The sequence below is a fragment of the Dunckerocampus dactyliophorus genome, chromosome 2 (assembly GCF_027744805.1).
Source record: "Dunckerocampus dactyliophorus isolate RoL2022-P2 chromosome 2, RoL_Ddac_1.1, whole genome shotgun sequence".
Lineage (NCBI taxonomy): Eukaryota > Metazoa > Chordata > Actinopteri > Syngnathiformes > Syngnathidae > Dunckerocampus > Dunckerocampus dactyliophorus.
This window is the reverse complement of record NC_072820.1, coordinates 17,586,214-17,603,628: the sequence shown is the minus strand read 5'-3', so window position 1 is coordinate 17,603,628 and position 17,415 is coordinate 17,586,214. Positions and strand designations below refer to the sequence as shown.

General features: G+C 42.2%; 3 protein-coding genes and 1 long non-coding RNA gene across 9 annotated transcripts in view; 2 read left to right on the top strand and 2 right to left on the bottom strand.

Moving 5' to 3' along the window:
• gjc2 (gap junction protein gamma 2) overlaps positions 1 to 9,677 on the top strand; it is a 20,539-nt gene extending 10,862 nt beyond the window's left edge. For 4 of the 5 annotated variants that reach the window (XM_054766503.1, XM_054766501.1, XM_054766502.1 and 1 more), the window contains one exon: positions 6,404 to 9,677. In XM_054766503.1, coding sequence (XP_054622478.1) covers positions 6,433 to 7,683 — 1,251 coding nt within the window. In that variant the 5' untranslated portion in view covers positions 6,404 to 6,432 and the 3' untranslated portion in view covers positions 7,684 to 9,677. Of the gene's footprint in view, positions 1 to 2,025; positions 2,552 to 6,403 lie in introns of those variants that run through there. The other variant, XM_054766504.1, reaches the window with a different exon arrangement.
• Positions 1 to 11,235, bottom strand: part of LOC129174817 (uncharacterized) — a 17,874-nt gene extending 6,639 nt beyond the window's left edge. Inside the window, exons 1-2 of the long non-coding RNA XR_008567797.1 lie at positions 10,733 to 11,235; positions 3,461 to 3,645 (exon numbers count right to left, since the gene is read on the bottom strand). This is a non-coding gene — a long non-coding RNA (uncharacterized LOC129174817). The remainder of the gene's footprint in view (positions 1 to 3,460; positions 3,646 to 10,732) is intronic.
• iba57 (iron-sulfur cluster assembly factor IBA57) lies at positions 10,600 to 16,328 on the top strand. The gene is made up of 3 exons (XM_054766507.1): positions 10,600 to 11,047; positions 11,242 to 11,585; positions 15,412 to 16,328. Exons 1-3 carry the CDS (start codon positions 10,698 to 10,700, stop codon positions 15,801 to 15,803), a joined length of 1,086 nt encoding a protein of 361 aa, XP_054622482.1. The 5' UTR covers positions 10,600 to 10,697; the 3' UTR covers positions 15,804 to 16,328.
• jmjd4 (jumonji domain containing 4) overlaps positions 13,969 to 17,415 on the bottom strand; it is a 9,021-nt gene continuing 5,574 nt past the window's right edge. For both annotated transcript variants that reach the window (XM_054766493.1, XM_054766498.1), the window contains exon 6: positions 13,969 to 17,112. In XM_054766493.1, the coding sequence (XP_054622468.1) occupies positions 16,777 to 17,112 (336 nt within the window). In that variant the 3' untranslated portion in view covers positions 13,969 to 16,776. The remainder of the gene's footprint in view (positions 17,113 to 17,415) is intronic.

Below are 17,415 nucleotides of genomic sequence, written 5' to 3'. Positions count from 1 at the left end.
ATCATAAAAAAAAATTACTACTTTATTCTGAATACTTTGGCTGTTTTCCCTCCAAGAAATACAGCACTTTTACTCACATCACATCTACATTCTCGAAGAAATGTGATTTAATTGTTGTAATACAGTGCAACCTCAGCTAGCATATACCCAAGTCAGCGTGATTTTCAGTTTACGTCCAACATTTACACTAACATGATGCCTTGGGGGCCGCACGGTGGCTGAGTGGTTAGCACACAGTCACACAGGCCACACAGTCTGGAGATCGGGAAGATCTGGGTTCGAATCTCCACTGGGCATCTCTGTGTGGAGTTTGCATGTTCTCCTACTCCGGTTTCCTCCCACATTCTAAAAATATGCATGTTAGGTTAATTGGTGACTCTAAATTGTCCATAGGTATGAATGTGAGTGTGAATGGTTGTTTGTCTATATGTCTATATGTTGTTTGGCTGGCGACCAGTCCAGGGTGTACCCCGCCTATCGCCCAAAGTCAGCTGGGATAGGCTTCAGCATACCCTAATTAGGATAAGCGGCATAGAAAATAGATGGATGGATGTTGCCTCGGTTCACATATGTTTTGTGGTTAGCATGCAATATGGTGCACGCCTTGTTGTGTTATTAACACACTGTGTGAGTCCAGTAGTGCATTTTTAATCACAAGACACCCTTGCGAGCAGCCTATTAGCATGCCAACAAAATGGAAACCCAACCGGAAGTGTGTGCACCCCCACGCCCACCCCCGTTGCCAGTCTATGATGTCATCCGTAGTTGACTCTGTAGTCCTTTTCTAAACCAAAACAGTTATGCCACGTCTCTGCTGTTCTGATTGAGCCAAATGGAGCCAAAGAACTTACTTTATTTAAGAAATATGACTTTATTAATGTAATACCACAACTTTTTTCCTCAAAGAATAAAATTTTATTGCTGTAATATTCTTTTGTCAGATCACAACTTTATTTTTGTAAACTTAACTCTGAATGAAATACAACTTTCTCAATAGACTAGACCAGGGGTCTCAAACTCGTGGCCCGCGGGCCATTTGCGGCCCGTCGAGTCACATTTAGCGCAACTTGTCTTCAAAGATTACTGTAATACGGCCTGCGACAAGCCAATGTTACTCGTAGGATGCACACATAAGCCTACACTGAACTAAGAGTGAGTGAGCAACTTAAAAATGTGGTAAAAAAAATTCCACTCATTTTCTATACCGCTTGATTTGATTTGATTTGAAACATTTTTTTCATTCAAGAAAGAGAAAACAAACAAACAAACAGTATTAAAACAATATGACATTAAAACAAACACTCTTCAAACCAGAATGAAAGGGAGCAGAAAGAAGACAAATCTTCATTAGGGTCACAGGTAAGCTGGAGCCTATCCCAGCTGAATGCAGCAAAATATAAACTGAAATTATTTATTTATTGGATTCACCCGTTACTGTATCAAGATATTATAGTTATTGTGAGCCATGCCTCGTATCGTGAGGTACCCCGAGATTCCCAGCCCTACTCCCAATACTTGATGCGGCCCAGCCTCCAGCGGCCCCCCAGGTGAATTGTGTTTGAGACCCCTGGACTAGACTTTTTTCCTCATACGTCATATTATGATCTCATGGTTGTTATATTAATTCATCCCAGCTGACTTCGGGTGAGAAGCGGGGTACACCCTGGACTGGTCACCAGCCAATCGCAGGGCACAAATAGACCATCAACTTTTCACACTCACATTCATACCTATGGAATTAACCTAACATGCATGTTGGAATGTGGGAGGAAGCCGGAGTACCCGGAGAAAACCCATGAACGCACGAGAAGAACATGAAAACTCCACACAGAGATGCCCAATCTCCTGACTGTGTGACCAACATGCTAACCACTTGGCTACCGTATGGCCAAGTGGTTGTTAAATGAATAGCTCTAATCAAAAAAAAAAAAAACACAGCATTATTATTTTTGTAAAAGCAGATTATTGATGTATTGGACCTAACATGCAGTTGTGCCAAATAAGTCCAATGTGTGTGTAGATGAATGCATATGTAGGGAGAGGGGGAGGTATACAGTACATACAACGAGAGAAGGAGAAAAAGAGAGAGAGGGTCCGTCATCATCTGTGTTACAAATGTTGCACATGACCGCTGTCTGGTCTGTGTCAGGATTAACACGCTCCTTCACAGTGGTGTTGCTTTTTATTCTGCAGTAAGATATCCTCAGGTCTGAACTCTTGGATGAGAGTCACTTGCCAGAGGATTTCCCCACCCCCCCCTTTTTTTCAATTTTTAAATAAGACTTCCGACTTGGTCAGAAGACGGGTGTACTACTATCTAGACGCAAGTCACAATGTGAGGCTGTGTGTCAAGAAAAACTAAATGAAAAAGAAGAACATACAGTTTAGTAAGTTCCGACACTCTTTTGGGGTTTGTGGTGCTGTGGAACACTTCCAAAAGGACTGAAGAGCCGGGGGACCTTAGGATGGAGGTGGTGTTGTGTGCCTCAGACTGTGCAGGGGATCTACAGGGGGACCTTTAGGACGAGAAATGTTTGTACAACTTCTCCAGGTGGGTAAATGGGACGCAATGTTGTGTCTTTACCTGAAATGTACAGTAATGTAGCCATAAGAGAGAAATTGTGTAGTTAACCATGTAAAATATGTACATTTGTACATACATTGACAGTAAATACCCGACTGCAAAATTTGAAAAGAATGCATTTTACATTCAATAATATCACTACTCTGTGACCCTGTTGAGGACAAGCGGCATAGAAAATGAATGGATGCATGTTTAATATCACTACTATCAGCTGTGTTTCAATGGATACACCTGAACTGACCATGTCATTAGGTCCATCGTGGTGTGGAACTGCAGTGAATCACTGTGAAGGGTGTACCTAATATCGCGGTTACCTTATTTAGAAACACAAGAGCAGGAAAATATGAGAAAAACACCTGAATATTTGACACAACAATTTTACAGTATGTGATTAGAATGTACAGGTCTACTTGATGATTAATAACTTTTTTACATTATAAAATAAGTACATATCATAAGTACAGACTTAAGTTATATTTTAAATATATGTATGAAATGTTTATATATTCTTTATCAGCTATGAATCAAATCCTGCAATATGTAACTTTGACCTTGCCAGAAAATGCTTATCACAAGGAAATTGCATACTGTATATATTTTCAACTCAATTGTGTTAAAAGTGTCGTAATAAATGAAAGTCTCTGTTTATTTTTGATTGTGTGTTTTGGTTATAATTAATCAGTCAAATTAACAGTCCCTGGTGCCTGTTTAGAATGCCATTGGTTCTTGATGAAAACCTATACTGTACTATCAGGATCACTACTAATCTAAATTTTAAGGTGTAATGGAAACGGATGTCGTAATTCATTCAAATTTGTGTGAAAACTGCAGCGAGCAAAGCCGCCATCATGTCATGCCATCCTGAGGCAGACTTACCTACCACCATTGGTGCCATCTGTCTCCATGAGGCTGAAGCCCTCCCCAGTGTCAGTAGTGCTGGATCTGGAGGGGGGCTGTGGGGGGGGCCTCATGGCAGAGCCGCTCCTACTTCCTCAGATGGCGGGGGAGATGGCATATCCCATGCCGGGTCAACATGAACTCAGGTCCCATGACTGAACAGCCTGAAGGGATTGTGAGGAGAATTAAGCCCAGTTATTTTGGGGTTTACATTGTCAATGGTTATGCAGAGCATCATACCACTTTTCGGCATGAGTCACAGTACTGTAGTACGGTACCCAAAATGGTCACTTTGTCACTAGGAATAACATAAAGCAAGCCATTTCAAATACCGTAAATGCTAACTTTAATAATAATAATAATAATGATGATGAGTGCCTGAGAAACTGAAAAGGAAAACATAGCTGTCTTTGATCATTATTTACCAAGGAGTATATTGCACAACACAGGAGCAACAGAATCAACATTCTAATAGTCGTAGGGAGCAAATTGTTAAGCCAGCATGTAAGAGTGCTGATGAGTCTCACACCAGCACATAATGCAGAGGTAGAACTGAAAAGGAGATAAAACTGCTGGATTGTGACCACTCATGATAGTTTAATGCAGTTACTGCCATCTTATGGCGTTAATAAAAAAATAAAACACATCAGGAGGTTGCCTACAGCCACAGCTGTGCATGCAAATTTCAGGTGCTAATTAGAGATGTCTATGTTTACTGTTTGTAAGGGTCAATGTCATTGTTTTTTTTTTGCACCCTTTAAAAGGAAAACTGCACTTTAAAAAAAATGTTGCCCATCATCCACAATCCTTATTTGAGACAAGAACACACGTCTTTCCCTTTACTGTGCGTTCTAGACAGCCGCCTCGTGCTGGCTGGAACTACTTTTCTGGCGTAGTGACACAGCTAGAACAACTGTGTATATGGCTGTGATATCAAGCACTACAGTATGTGCTCCATCTATCAGAATCAGTATCATGGTGACTGACTCGATTGTCAGTTGTCTGTCTGGTCCAGCTGGCCTGGGGCATCTTTTCCAATTGCTTTTGGGACAGTGGAAAAATACTTTAAGTTATACTGCAGAGGTTCCCAAACTTTTTACAGTTGCGTACCCCTTCAGACATTTGACCTGAAGCCATGTACCCCTTAGTCCGACACACTTTGAAAATTAAAAAAAAAAAACATACACCTTTTTATCTTAATAACTTGAAATATTGAACATAGTTGTTGAATTCATTTTTATATTTTGCGTGGTCACATTTTCACAAGGTCGTGGTCACAAGTTTCACATGAGCACTGATAAATAGATAAGTAATCATCCTACATGTCTTTTAGAAATATTGAACAGAATTAATTGTTTAATTCATTTTACAGTAATTCCGGGTCAAATTTTTGTATTTTGCATGGTTAAAGTTTGATAAAGTTTCACATGAACACTGATGAATAGATAAGTAATCATCCTACATACAGTATCTTTTATATCAGTCTGATGTTGGCATCCTTCCGTATGAATGGGTTGAATTTGAGAATCACATTTTTTGTCCATTCACGATGGCTATGGTTTAACGCTGCATATCAATTTAATACCAAATGAAGGGGAAAGTTTAACATTTAGTATCTAAAGTACAAAAATACATACAACCAACGATAAAGCCTCATTTTTGGGGAATCCCCACTCACAGTGACAGGTTTCACCACTGCGCCATGCAGGGATTGAACACTGATATAAATGAAATCGCCAAGATTAAATACTCTTAATGAACAAAATAATCATCAAACGTACTTACTTCTTTATATGATGCACAATTACCAAATTCGTGCTGTGTCTTTCTGCTCCCTTCTCCTTGCACCGTCAGACTTTCAGGCGCACTTGTAATTGTCAGTGTTAGACGCCATTTGCTTTTTATTTTCACGTACGCCTACTATAATTGGCGTACCCCTGGGGGTACGCGTACCTCACTTTGGGAACCTAGGTTTTACTGTATATACATGTTATCATTACTGTGCCTGTTACGACCGTAAATTTAGAAGAAAAACAAGATTGGTTCTATATAAGCGGCACTGGTGTATAAGATGCACATGTCCACATCATAAACTGACATACAACTGACATGCGGGCTGCATGGTGGCTTAGCGGTTAGCATGTTGGCCCGTGCGTGCGTGGGTTTTCTCCGGGTACTCCGGTTTCCTCCGACATTCCAAAAACATGCATGTTAGGTTAATTGGCAACGGATGGATAGGAACATGTTTGTATATAAACCTTTTGGTCATTAAGGTGCTGTGTGCTGAATTTAGTACTGTTAAAGTGTTCTTTGAAAGATGTCACCATGAGTCAGACTGTTGTTATACCTGTGTATGTAGATAGATAGATCTATCTATGTATCGAGAGAGAGAGAAATTTGTGTCTTTTTATACAATCAAACAACCTGATTTGGTATCTTTGGTAATGTTTTCACCTGCAGTGGAACTGAACTCTCAAACCTCCGAGTCCCCAAATGGCCCGAGACCCAAATCCTTAAAGACTGACCAACTGATAGTCCCTATTTTGACTTCCTTGCACCATGGACCTATGGTTAAGAAGTTTGATCAGGGGAATCAGGAACTGAGCACATAACTACCCTAAATAGCCCACAGTGTCAACAATGGTAACTTTTGTAATGGATAAAAAGCAGAAGACAAATTTGAGAGTCTAAAAAGGACATTAAAAAGCCATAGTGTTTTTTTCTGGAGCTCAGAGTTGTTGTGTCTGAACCATGAAGTAAAAAGAGCCAAAGTTTGGAGGTGCTCAAATCACCTTTCGCAGCCCATCTGAGAGCCCCCTTAGGAGGACACAAACTCACAGTTAGCCTGGGCACTTGAATGCAGGGAAATTATCCAGTCTCTCCATACAGTGAATGATTGCGTTCCGTGTCCTCTCTCCACAGACTCTAGTTGAAAAGCTTGCAAGAGCAACATGAGCTGGAGTTTCCTCACTCGTCTCCTGGAAGAGATCCACAACCACTCCACCTTTGTGGGCAAAGTGTGGCTAACCGTGCTCATCATCTTCCGCATCGTCCTCACGGCAGTAGGAGGAGAGTCCATCTACTCGGACGAGCAGACCAAGTTCACCTGCAACACCAAGCAGCCCGGCTGCGACAATGTATGCTATGATGCCTTTGCGCCACTCTCGCATGTGCGCTTCTGGGTCTTCCAGATCATCATGATCTCCACGCCGTCCATCATGTACATGGGCTACGCCATCCACAAAATCGCCCGCACTTCGGAGGAGGAGCGGAGGAGGAACCACAGGATGCGGAAAAAAACAGCTCCTCACTCCAGATGGAAAGAGGGCTACCATCTGGAGGATGTCTTGGAGGGAGAGGAAGATGATGATGCAGAGCCTATGCTCTATGAAGATACTCTGGAGGCTCAGGAGGCCAAGCCTGAGAGAAACAGCACTTGCAAAGAGGCACCAAAGCATGACGGCCGACGGAGAATTATGCAAGAGGGGCTGATGCGGATCTATGTTCTTCAACTCATGTCAAGAGCCATCTTTGAAGTTGCTTTCCTCGCAGGACAGTACCTCTTGTATGGGTTCCGAGTTAGTCCTTCCTTTGTGTGCAACAGGGTTCCTTGTCCACACCGAGTGGACTGTTTCATCTCCAGGCCAACAGAGAAAACAATTTTCTTGCTCATCATGTATGTGGTAAGCTGTCTCTGCCTCGTGCTCAACGTGTGTGAGATGCTCCACTTGGGAATCGGCACTTTCCGAGACACCCTCCGCCTGAAAAGAAAGCATGGTCGGCGGACCTGCGGCTACCCGTTCTCCCGCAACATTCCGGCCTCCCCTCCCGGGTACAACCTGGTCATGAAGACTGACAAGCCCAGCAGGATGGCCAACAGCCTCATCACTCATGAGCAGAACATGGCCAACGTGGCCCAGGAACAGCAGTGCACCAGCCCGGATGAGAACATCCCCTCGGATCTGGCAAGCCTTCACCGGCACCTGCGTGTCGCCCAGGAGCAGCTCGATATGGCTTTTCAGACTTACCAAACTAAGAACACCCAGCAGACCTCCAGAACCAGCAGTCCCGTGTCAGGGGGGACGATGGCGGAGCAAAACAGAGTCAACACTGCCCAGGAGAAGCAGGGAGCTAGGCCCAAGTCAGCCACGGAGAAGGCTGCTACCATTGTTAAAAATGGAAAAACCTCAGTCTGGATTTAGAAATAAATGTGTGATTTAATAGTCATAATTTAAGACATAGTGACTACACTGTGACAAAGCTGGAGGATTTGTAGGGTGGACTCCAATCAGACCATCTAAAGGATTAGAGAACATAAAGGGACAAACATAAAATACACACAAAAACTGTTGAGAATCATCTTTGTTACTATCCTGTGTAATTTTGTGCTTTCAACCATTAACATACTGTAGTAGGCCTCGTTAGTGACCTGGTCTCTAATTGAACTAAATCATCACGATAGAAACAAGAGCATTCCAAGCAAGCAAGTGTTTATCTAATCTACCCTCGACTGCTGCTAAATGGGATTTAGTGGCTGATTACTCGGGAAGTATGATTGGTGATTCATATAATTCATATGAATGGATGGATAGGATGGATGAGTGTTGCTGGAAGCAGGTTGAAATGTGAAATAATATTTTGATAAAGTAACAATCCATTTATCTTCATGATTTTCAGTCAGTTCATGCTATCTTGTTTATTCCCTAAAATATTTTTTATAAAAAAGGAAGAAAGAAAAATGGCTTCTTTCCTATAGTACCGTATTTTCCGGACTGTAAGTCACTCCGGAGTATAAGTTGCACCAGCCAAAAATGCACAATGAAGAGGGAAAAAAATAAAACATTAGTCACACTGGACTATAATTCGCATTTTTAAAATTGATTTTATGAAATCAGAGATCAAGAACAGACATTTAATCTTGAAAGGCAAGTTTTAGTAACAATAAAATGGAGAACAGGCTAAATAGGCATCACCTATTCATGTAACGTGAATAGGTTGTAGGCATGTGAACATAATGTCATTCAGATCACTATAGCCTAAACAACGTAACATAACTAGTTTGCCAAACTCACCCCAAATCACTACCAAATCCATTGAATTCTTCATCCTTGGTGTCACCAACTACAGAAGTACATGGCGTGCCGTTTCCTCTACTGCACGCAAAACTGGCAACTACGTGGGCGTGGAGACGTAACTGAACTGTTTACAAGCCTCTCTCAGCAGCACGTTGTTCAAGCACCCACTTGTCCCTCGAGCTCTGTCCTCTATCCTCCACTTTTTGCCAGTCTCTCACAAGTTCACTTCTGGTCACGTGACGGCGATGAAGCGATGGTGGGTCTGTGACGTCATCGTTCTAATATCACTAGTATAACAGTAGCAGACACTGGCTGTGATATCTTCATATATCAACTAAAAAGAGAGAAACTTATCTCTTGTTTGGGGCGGCATGGACCAGGTGAAGGTTGCGGGTTGCGGGTTCGATCCTCCATCCTCCCGTGATCGTGTCGAAGTATCCTTGGGCAAGATATTGAACTCCCAGTTGCTCCTGATGCTGTGTGATCAGTAGGTAAATGTGCTAGCAGTGTCAAAGCGCTTTGAATGCCTTGGAGGTGGAAAAGCGCTATAGAAGTGAAAGACCATTTACCATTTGTTTGGGTGGCTTTATTTCAGAGTGGCCAGCAGCATCTTGTCTCTAGCATAGCGACAGCACAACTCACAGCGCTTCCATACAACAGACATAGTCCACAGATGTTAGTGCCATCTAGGGGCATTGAAGTGTAACAACATGACAAATACACTCAATGGCACACAGGCCTAACACACCCTGTCGCGGCTGTCATTGTAAAAAAAAAAAAAGAACACAAAAAAAACCCCACATGTCACTCATGAGAATAAGTCGCAGGACCAGCCAAACCATGAAAAAAAGTGTGACTTATAGTCTGGAAAATACGGTACTGATTTTGTGTTATCTAAAGATGATGCATGCTTTACATAGATTTCGATAGAAACCCCAACTTCACCAGTTAAACTACACATTGAATTTATGGTTAGGCATGTTACGTCTTTGAAGATGAGTGTCTTTAGTATTTTCAAAATTGATTTTGAAGTTTAATCCTGCCTTTATCATTCATCAAAGTGCCTCAAACTAAGACTGTTGCTGTATTTTATTCTCAAGAAAATAAAGTTATTCTGAAGCTCTATGATTCTGCATTTCACACTATCTACTGGTACAGCAGATCACAGCAATGGCCACATACCATGCAGCACCCCAGTGGCCAACAGCATAGGAATTACAACAGAGCAATCTGATTGCTCTGACTGGTAAGTGCTATCCTCCAGTGATGTCACGACCTCATCATTGTTGCATCATTGTTTGTCTCTCCACGATTTTGCCTTTGTTTTTTTTGTGCAAAAAAGTTTAATATTTGAGGAACTGCGTAAGTTTGGGCTAAATTAAAATTATATTCAGTCTTGAATGAGCGACATGGTAGGTATTTATAAGCAAAATAGCAAATTTATGCATTGAGCATTTTTATAGTGCTTTTTCCAGGTACTCAGAGGCACTGACTAATAATTATTGGTTGCTTTTAGCTGCAAAAATTATATTTAATAGAATTGAGCCTTTATTAGTCCCACTCTACTAAGACAAATGACAAACCTTTCTTTTCCACTTAAAAAGTACTACCACCCAGGCAGAGCCAAATTTGGCTCCTCTCAAATAGCCCGGAACCCGTGTTCCAAACACACTCAGTTCTGTGGTAAAGTTACTGCAGTCGAAAAGGGGTTACTGTAATTTTGTGCAGATGTGAAGGGCGACTGTACATTATAAAATAAATACATAATATGAAGATGTGATGGTGACAATACTAATTTTGACATATGCTACACAACTTTTACACAACATAATTTTTTGATGCACCTTACCATTACTTTACATTCTTAGAAGCCATGAGAATGTAAAGTAATGGTAAAGTACTATAAGTTATAGCAATAACAAAATATACAAAGTATACAGTATCTATTTTTTGTAATAAATTGAGCTGATTCATTCTGGTTGTTTATATCCAGCCTCAGCCACTCACGTGTTCCACTATTATCACGCAAAGCATTGTGGGTATTCCAACATGGCGGCCACCACAGTGTACTGTATTACATTGCAGTCAGCATTTCCCATTTTTTCGTTTATCTACGCAGTAAACTCCCTTGAAAATTCAAAATGAGACCATGGTGTTTCGCAAAGCGGGCGCTCACCTCTGGCGGTCCTCTCGGTGTTTTCGCCAGCAAATACACCGGTTTCTGGTTTGGCGTTTCGGCCCGTGCGGGGCTCCCGGTGAGGCACTACAATCAGGCGGCACTTGACGGCCGTGGTGAACCGGCTAAGCTAGCTTGCTGCTACCGCCTGGGCCACAGGACCATTCTCCGTGTCAATGGAAGCGATATTAGCCCCTTCCTCCAGGGGCTTGTGACCAACGACGTGCTTGCCCTGGAGGAGGCCGGATGCGGGGCCTTATATGCGCACATGCTCAACGTACAAGGGAGGACGCTCTATGACGTCATGTTGTACAGGTGAGCGATCATGTGACATTTATTGTTTTATTTGTGCTTGTCCGGCAGTTACTGGCTACAGCATGAGGTACATCTGTAATGTGATACAATACCAGACCTAGAAAGTCAATGTGTGTACTATTGGTATTTTTACTGTATTTTACTGAAAGCCTTAATCATTTCACCTGACATCCACACTTTGTTTTTCCTTTCAGTCATCAAGAAGCCGATAAAGGAAGTTGCGTTCTCCTTGAGTGTGACAGTACCATGAAGGACTCCCTCTCGAGACACCTAAAAGTGTACAAGACCCGCAGAAAGATCGACATAAACCTGTGTCCCGACCTGTTTGTGTGGGCAGTGCTCCCCATGCAAAAAACCCAACATTTCTTTAAACCTGAGCTGTCGTCTCCAGAGAAGGCCGTGGTGTGGGAGATGGATCCACGAACACCAGACATGGGGTGGCGATTGGTGCTGGATAGTCGGGTGGACCCCTTGGATGTGATTGCGTCATGTGAGAAAGGGGACATAGAGGATTATCACAGGCATCGCTATTTCATAGGTAAGGTATACAGTAGTTATGGGTAGATGAGGCCTCGTGAAGCGTTGCAGCACATTACCCAACTGTATCCACACTGTCGGTACTGTGTCGCAGTGTTGCTCAATACTGACACCTGCTGGATCATAAAAGGTGCGCATCACACACGCACACAAACAAACACACAATAATACCACATACTACCATTTCTGGTGCTATTCTCTGATAGTATAGTACCACATACTACCATTTCTGGTGCTATTCTCTGATAGTATAGTGGTCCTTTGCAAGGCAGAAGGTGCGAGTCCCATCATTATTAACAAATTTATGAATAACCTAATAAAATTGAAATATGTAAAAGTTCATTTTCACAAACTTTTCACAAAGCTTCGTATATTTATTTGTAGCCAATGACGTAATCTATCGCCTTTCAGAACAGCCAATAGATTAGTGTCTTACTGAGGAGTTGTCAACATTGATGCCAACCGCCATCATACAGAAGAAGAAAGAGACATTTGTAGACTGTCCCTGCGCTCTGGTCTCGCTGCCAGCTTCTCATAGAGATCAATATAAGACTGCACAGAAGACGGTTTGTTTTGATAAAAAGTGGGTTGTAGCTGCAAGAGTTTTGTGACGGAACGCAAAACTGTTTTGCGAGATCTCGCAAAATAGTTTTGCATTCTCTCGCAAAAGTTCTTTTTTTAAAAAATTTTTTTTTACCCATCTTATTTTTTTTCTGTCCGTGTCCCCTCCGGGGCTTGGTATTAACTGTTTCAGAGGAACGGGATGAAATAAGGAAATAAAACCAAATGGCTTATTTGCCGATATAAGATCAAAATGGTCCCACACGGCGAAAAATCTTTTATTTCAGTCTCCATGTCACACTGGATTCAATGGAAGAATTGTGCTTCAAGATTTGTTCTTATTGCTGAGACATTGCACCCCGATGACAGACGACAGACTCGCTTCCTTATAAACATACTTTGGTGCCTCACAGACAGGCGAAACAGCAACTGTATTGTTCATGTGACTTTTTCTTAAAGCTATACGCGCACCGACACGCGGTTTCGCTCTTTGAGCTTGACACATGCGCCGATGTGTCGCTGTTCCCGGACCCATCACTAGTATACAGTATAGTAATGCAGGGAATAGGGGTGGCACAAGGCTGAGAGCTAAACCATTTTATGCAACAATGCACAAACAAAAGTGTAGCAAAATGAAGAAGTTGTCGTTTTATACAATACAGTGTTCCCTCTCTACATTGCGGTTCACCTTTTGCGGATTTGCTGTTTCGCTGATTTTTTAAAGTGCAATTTTGCATATTTTTTTAGCAGCGTAGGAACGCGCATAGTGTTCTCTGTCCTTGTGGTGTATGAGAGCGATCTATCGGTGCTCTTTTGCATGTGTCTGTTATTGTATTTACCACTTCTATCAGTAGAGGGTGTTGTATACTCATATGAGAGTTGAAGACGTGTGCGACTCCACCTAGTCTCAGTATGTGTTTATGTGCCTGTACGAGCATATTAGGAACCCACAGTAGACAATAGCTGGCTAAATATAGAGCCACAACAGTCTTTATTGGCTAAGGGAGAACCCGTCCATTGTGTTCTGCGTCCTAATTGGCTGTGGACCATTGTCAATCAGTCTCCTTCATGCCGTTTCCTGTTATGGTCAGTAGTCGCTAGCAAACTCGCTAACTGTGTGAGCTACTTGCAAACCGCCAGTAAGCAAAAGAAGAAGAAGAAGAAGTTAACCAGCTAAATTAATCTTTGGTTCAAGCAGTGGAATGAGGAGGACGATGGCAGGAGCAATATGTTTTAACAAGGATATACGCCAGGACGAGGCACGGTCAGAGTGAATACGTGTGAGCCACTTAATAATTTCTTGTGTCAACCTAGTAGATTGATCATTAAAAACAAACGAAAACGAAATTTGAACTTGAATGTTTATACAAGAGAGAAATGTGAGAAAATTTTAATGCCTGTCAGAGAAAATTTTATAAAGTGTATTGTCGGGGGTTTTACAGCCTTAAAACATATATAATACTTCACAGATTTCACTTACTGCGGGCTATTTTGGGAACCTATCCCCCTTGATAAACAAGGGAACACTGTATTGCAATAGTAATAACTGGGGATGTCTGATAATATTGGCATGAAAGTGATATCGGATCATATCGGTATTGTTTTTTTCTGTCGATAATGATATTGATATGTAAGTCACATGTGTCAAACTCGTGCCCTGGAGGGCCGAGACGCTGCAGGTTTTCTCTCCAACCAGTTTCTGCAGCAGGTGATTTAATTGATGAGCTCCTTCCCTCAAACTGAAGGTGTTGATCATTAAAATCACCTGCTTTAGTGACTGGCTGGAAAGAAAACCTGCAGTGTCTCGGCCCTCCATGGCACGAGTTTGACACCCCTGATGTAAGTGATGACGTCATGCTCAAAACAGCTATTGGCTCGCTAGCTCAGTATGTCCACGGTCTGGAATTATTTCTTGATTTCGCCAAGTTTGCGTTCATGTAGCAAAATAATAGGCGACTGGCGATGACATGCTGAATGAATCCAGTTTGTAATTTTACTGATTGTATTAGTCCAGAGTTTCATAGTTATATGGATGTTTGTGCCACATAGAAGTGTGTAGCTTTCCAAATTGTATCGTTGGCAGCCTTGTTTAATTGGATTCCTATTTGTTAATTTACTAAAGGGATAGTTCAGATTTTTTTACATGAAGTTGTATGACATCCCCATCAGCAGCATAGTACATCAACAGTGACTTACGCCCCACAATTGGGCTTGTGAGCCCAGTTCTGGTCTGAGATTCGTGATTAGAGCATAGTTCCGCTTAGTTGCTGGGGCCATTGAAGTAAAGAGTTTGGCTTATCAAAACAATATGCGTTCAAAAGAGTAATGGGTGCCACACACGGGAGGCGACATCGTCTCGACTCCATTCAGTTCCAATGTAACCCGTGCGATAGGGCAAACATCACGTGTCACCATTCAGCCAAGCAACACGCGAAATTGGTGTGTGTGAAAGTTTGTGCTCGTGTTGCGACACGATCCCAGAAAGATGAAAAATCGTCAACTTGTCATCGCTGTCGGCCAGACGAGGACCAATGAGCGGACAGGATGCTAATCAGTACACAATGCTTGACGTGTCAGATTTCCCGGCGCTATTTGACATTTCTAAAAAGAGAATATAGAGATATAAACTGGGAACTCGTTGGCGCCAGAGTAAACATATCTAGTAAGTTTACATTAATTTACACAGACATTTATGTAAGTTTATCTTCAATACTAGCAAGAGTCCCCGATCAACACCTGCCGCGTTTCCTCCTCTGAACTACTTTGATACCCTGAAATTCTCGTACAATTCAATGTGAATGCGTTGCTCACCTGTGTAGCTGGTCACAATCACTTGTTGCCTCGCGAAGCACTGTTTATTTGTGGCATCACAGTAAAGGAAGCATCATGTGCTCATTACACATTACACATTACGTATGTGACCTGACATTAGTTTGAGGGAAGAGCTGCTGCCTATATTGGTATTGGTTGATATCGGTATCGGTGTGTGGCAATATTGGTATATCATATATCGGTAAAGTCAGTATCGTGCATCTCTTATTAACAACACATTTTTGACTTTTTAAAAAAATACTGTTTAGACAGAAAAGTAATTGTGCCCTCTGATGTTTGCCAAGTAGTGACAATACATCACATTAATATAAACCTTAGCTCTATTAAATTGTTATTCATTAACAATATATGTATGAATCCATCCATATACCGAGTGATTTTTAATCATTTTTTATGGCTTTAAGATTGTTTACTGTGTGGTCTTTGTTGTCTAGGACTTCCCGAGGGCGTGAAAGACCTCCCTCCTGGCGTGGCGTTACCTCTCGAATCCAATCTCGTCTACATGCAAGGCATCAGTTTCAGCAAGGGCTGCTACATCGGCCAAGAGCTCACGGCCAGGACTCATCACACCGGCGTGGTTCGCAAACGCCTCATGCCGGTCCGCATGTCGGCGCCCGTCCAAGACCTGGAGGAGGGAGCTACGCTGCAAACACAGTCGGGCAAGCCAGCTGGGAAACACCGTGCGGGGGTGGGAAAGCTGGGCCTGAGCCTGATCCGCATGGCCCACGCCAAGGAGGTGTTGACGGTCAAATCTACTGATGACGCCCAAGTGACACTGGAGGCCTCCGTGCCCGACTGGTGGCCTAAAGATGTGCAAAGCAACTGATGGGTGTGTGTGTGTGTGTGTGTGTTGGGAGGAGGGGTGGGGGGGGAGGGGGGGGTCTGTCGGCATTCCTTCTTGTAACGTGACTTACATGACTTGTGACACATTTCAAATAGAAGCCCTGAGTGTGTCTTTGCCTGACTGACAAAACTAGAATATGGTGTTTCTTTTGAAGGACAAATCAGGAGATTGACATGGGCCGCAGCACTAACCAAAGTCATCAATTGTGAGTTTTGAATCAATATTACAAATTAAATTATGTATACCACCTTAGAATTTTAAATAAAGGTATCTATCTAAATCTGAGTTTCCCAAAATGTACTACTAAAATTGGTAAGCAATTGAGGTCATTTCTTTTTGGACTGTACTGCTCGACTGCAGCCAGTAGGGGCGCTGTTGGGTCAGTCTAAACTAGTTGGCTGGCATTTTTGGCCTTTATTTTGAAAATACATTTTTTTCTGTGTTAAACCATTAACTTATGGATATTACATATCAATGTGATGCAATAAATTACTTAATTTGAACAAGTGTGGGCCAAGGGAAGAACCAATTTTCAATTTTTTAAAACGGTGAACAAAAAATGCAATAGTATCTATTCTCATCTTTGAATTGTTATATAGACTAGTAGCAGCCTGCTCTAGCCTCTCTATTAACACAAAATGTCAAAGTAAACAAAGAAATATATGAAATTTTACTGGAACTGGTGACTGACAGTTTAGTCGATCTTATTTTAAGTAGAATTTTAGTTTAAAACCAAATGTTATACAATTGCATGTACTGAAACATGTTCACTTTTTAATTGTTCTATTAAATAAAATAGATGCTATTAATAAATAAAGCAGAGTAAACGGTGTAAAAAGAAAAACTTCATTATTCCTATTAAAAGTGTCCACATTTAAATATTTCCACAACTAAAGTTCAGGGTACTTTACAAAAATGTTCAGCCCCTTTGAAACCCTCTTCAGAAATACTATCCTCAGTCCTGATAGAGGAGATGCTGCCCTCTGGTGGACTGTATGGTGTCCCGGATTTGCTGCAGTAACGTTTCTGGCTGCACGGTGGATGCTGAGTGTTCCAGCCTCTTAAAATCTTCATTGCAGAGCAGCAGCTCCAAAATGTGAGCCACTCTCTGCAAGTCAAAGGCAGCGTGGTAGGGCCCGAGGGTAACGAGCGCCTCCGAGAGATGCCGCGGGTAATTGGAGGCGTCTCCTGAGGAGCAAGCGTTGAGGAGAGCCATGCGGTTGACTGCGATGATTTTGAGGAATGATGCAAATTCCCCGTAATTGATGCCGGAACACGCCTTCATAATGACCTGCGAGTGTAAGACACAATTACGTGTATCCCAAAAGAGAGGACAAGGGACAAAAAATAATAAGCTCCCGTCCGAGCATTCAGGGTACAGCTTGTATAGCAGTACAGTGTTCCCTCGTTTATCGCGGGGCATAGGCTCCCAAAATAGCCCGTAATGAGTGAAATCCGCGAAGTAGTCATTTATTCCGTGATGGCGCCTCACAGCCGCCTAACTTCTATTCTACCTTTCTTCAGCATGTCCAGAAGTCCAACTTTTTGTACGATGGTTGGATTCCTCTGCCTTTTGGGTGTAGAAGGTTTCCTC

What these genes read in the sequence shown, in the direction of transcription:
- iba57 (XM_054766507.1), top strand. Translation starts at nt 10,698, where the DNA reads ATGAGACCATGGTGTTTCGCAAAGCGGGCGCTCACCTCTGGCGGTCCT. An exon ending in TATGACGTCATGTTGTACAG is followed by an intron (nt 11,048 to 11,241) that starts GTGAGCGATCAT and finishes TTTTCCTTTCAG; the next exon opens with TCATCAAGAAGCCGATAAAG. An exon ending in CAGGCATCGCTATTTCATAG is followed by an intron (nt 11,586 to 15,411) that starts GTAAGGTATACA and finishes TTTGTTGTCTAG; the next exon opens with GACTTCCCGAGGGCGTGAAA.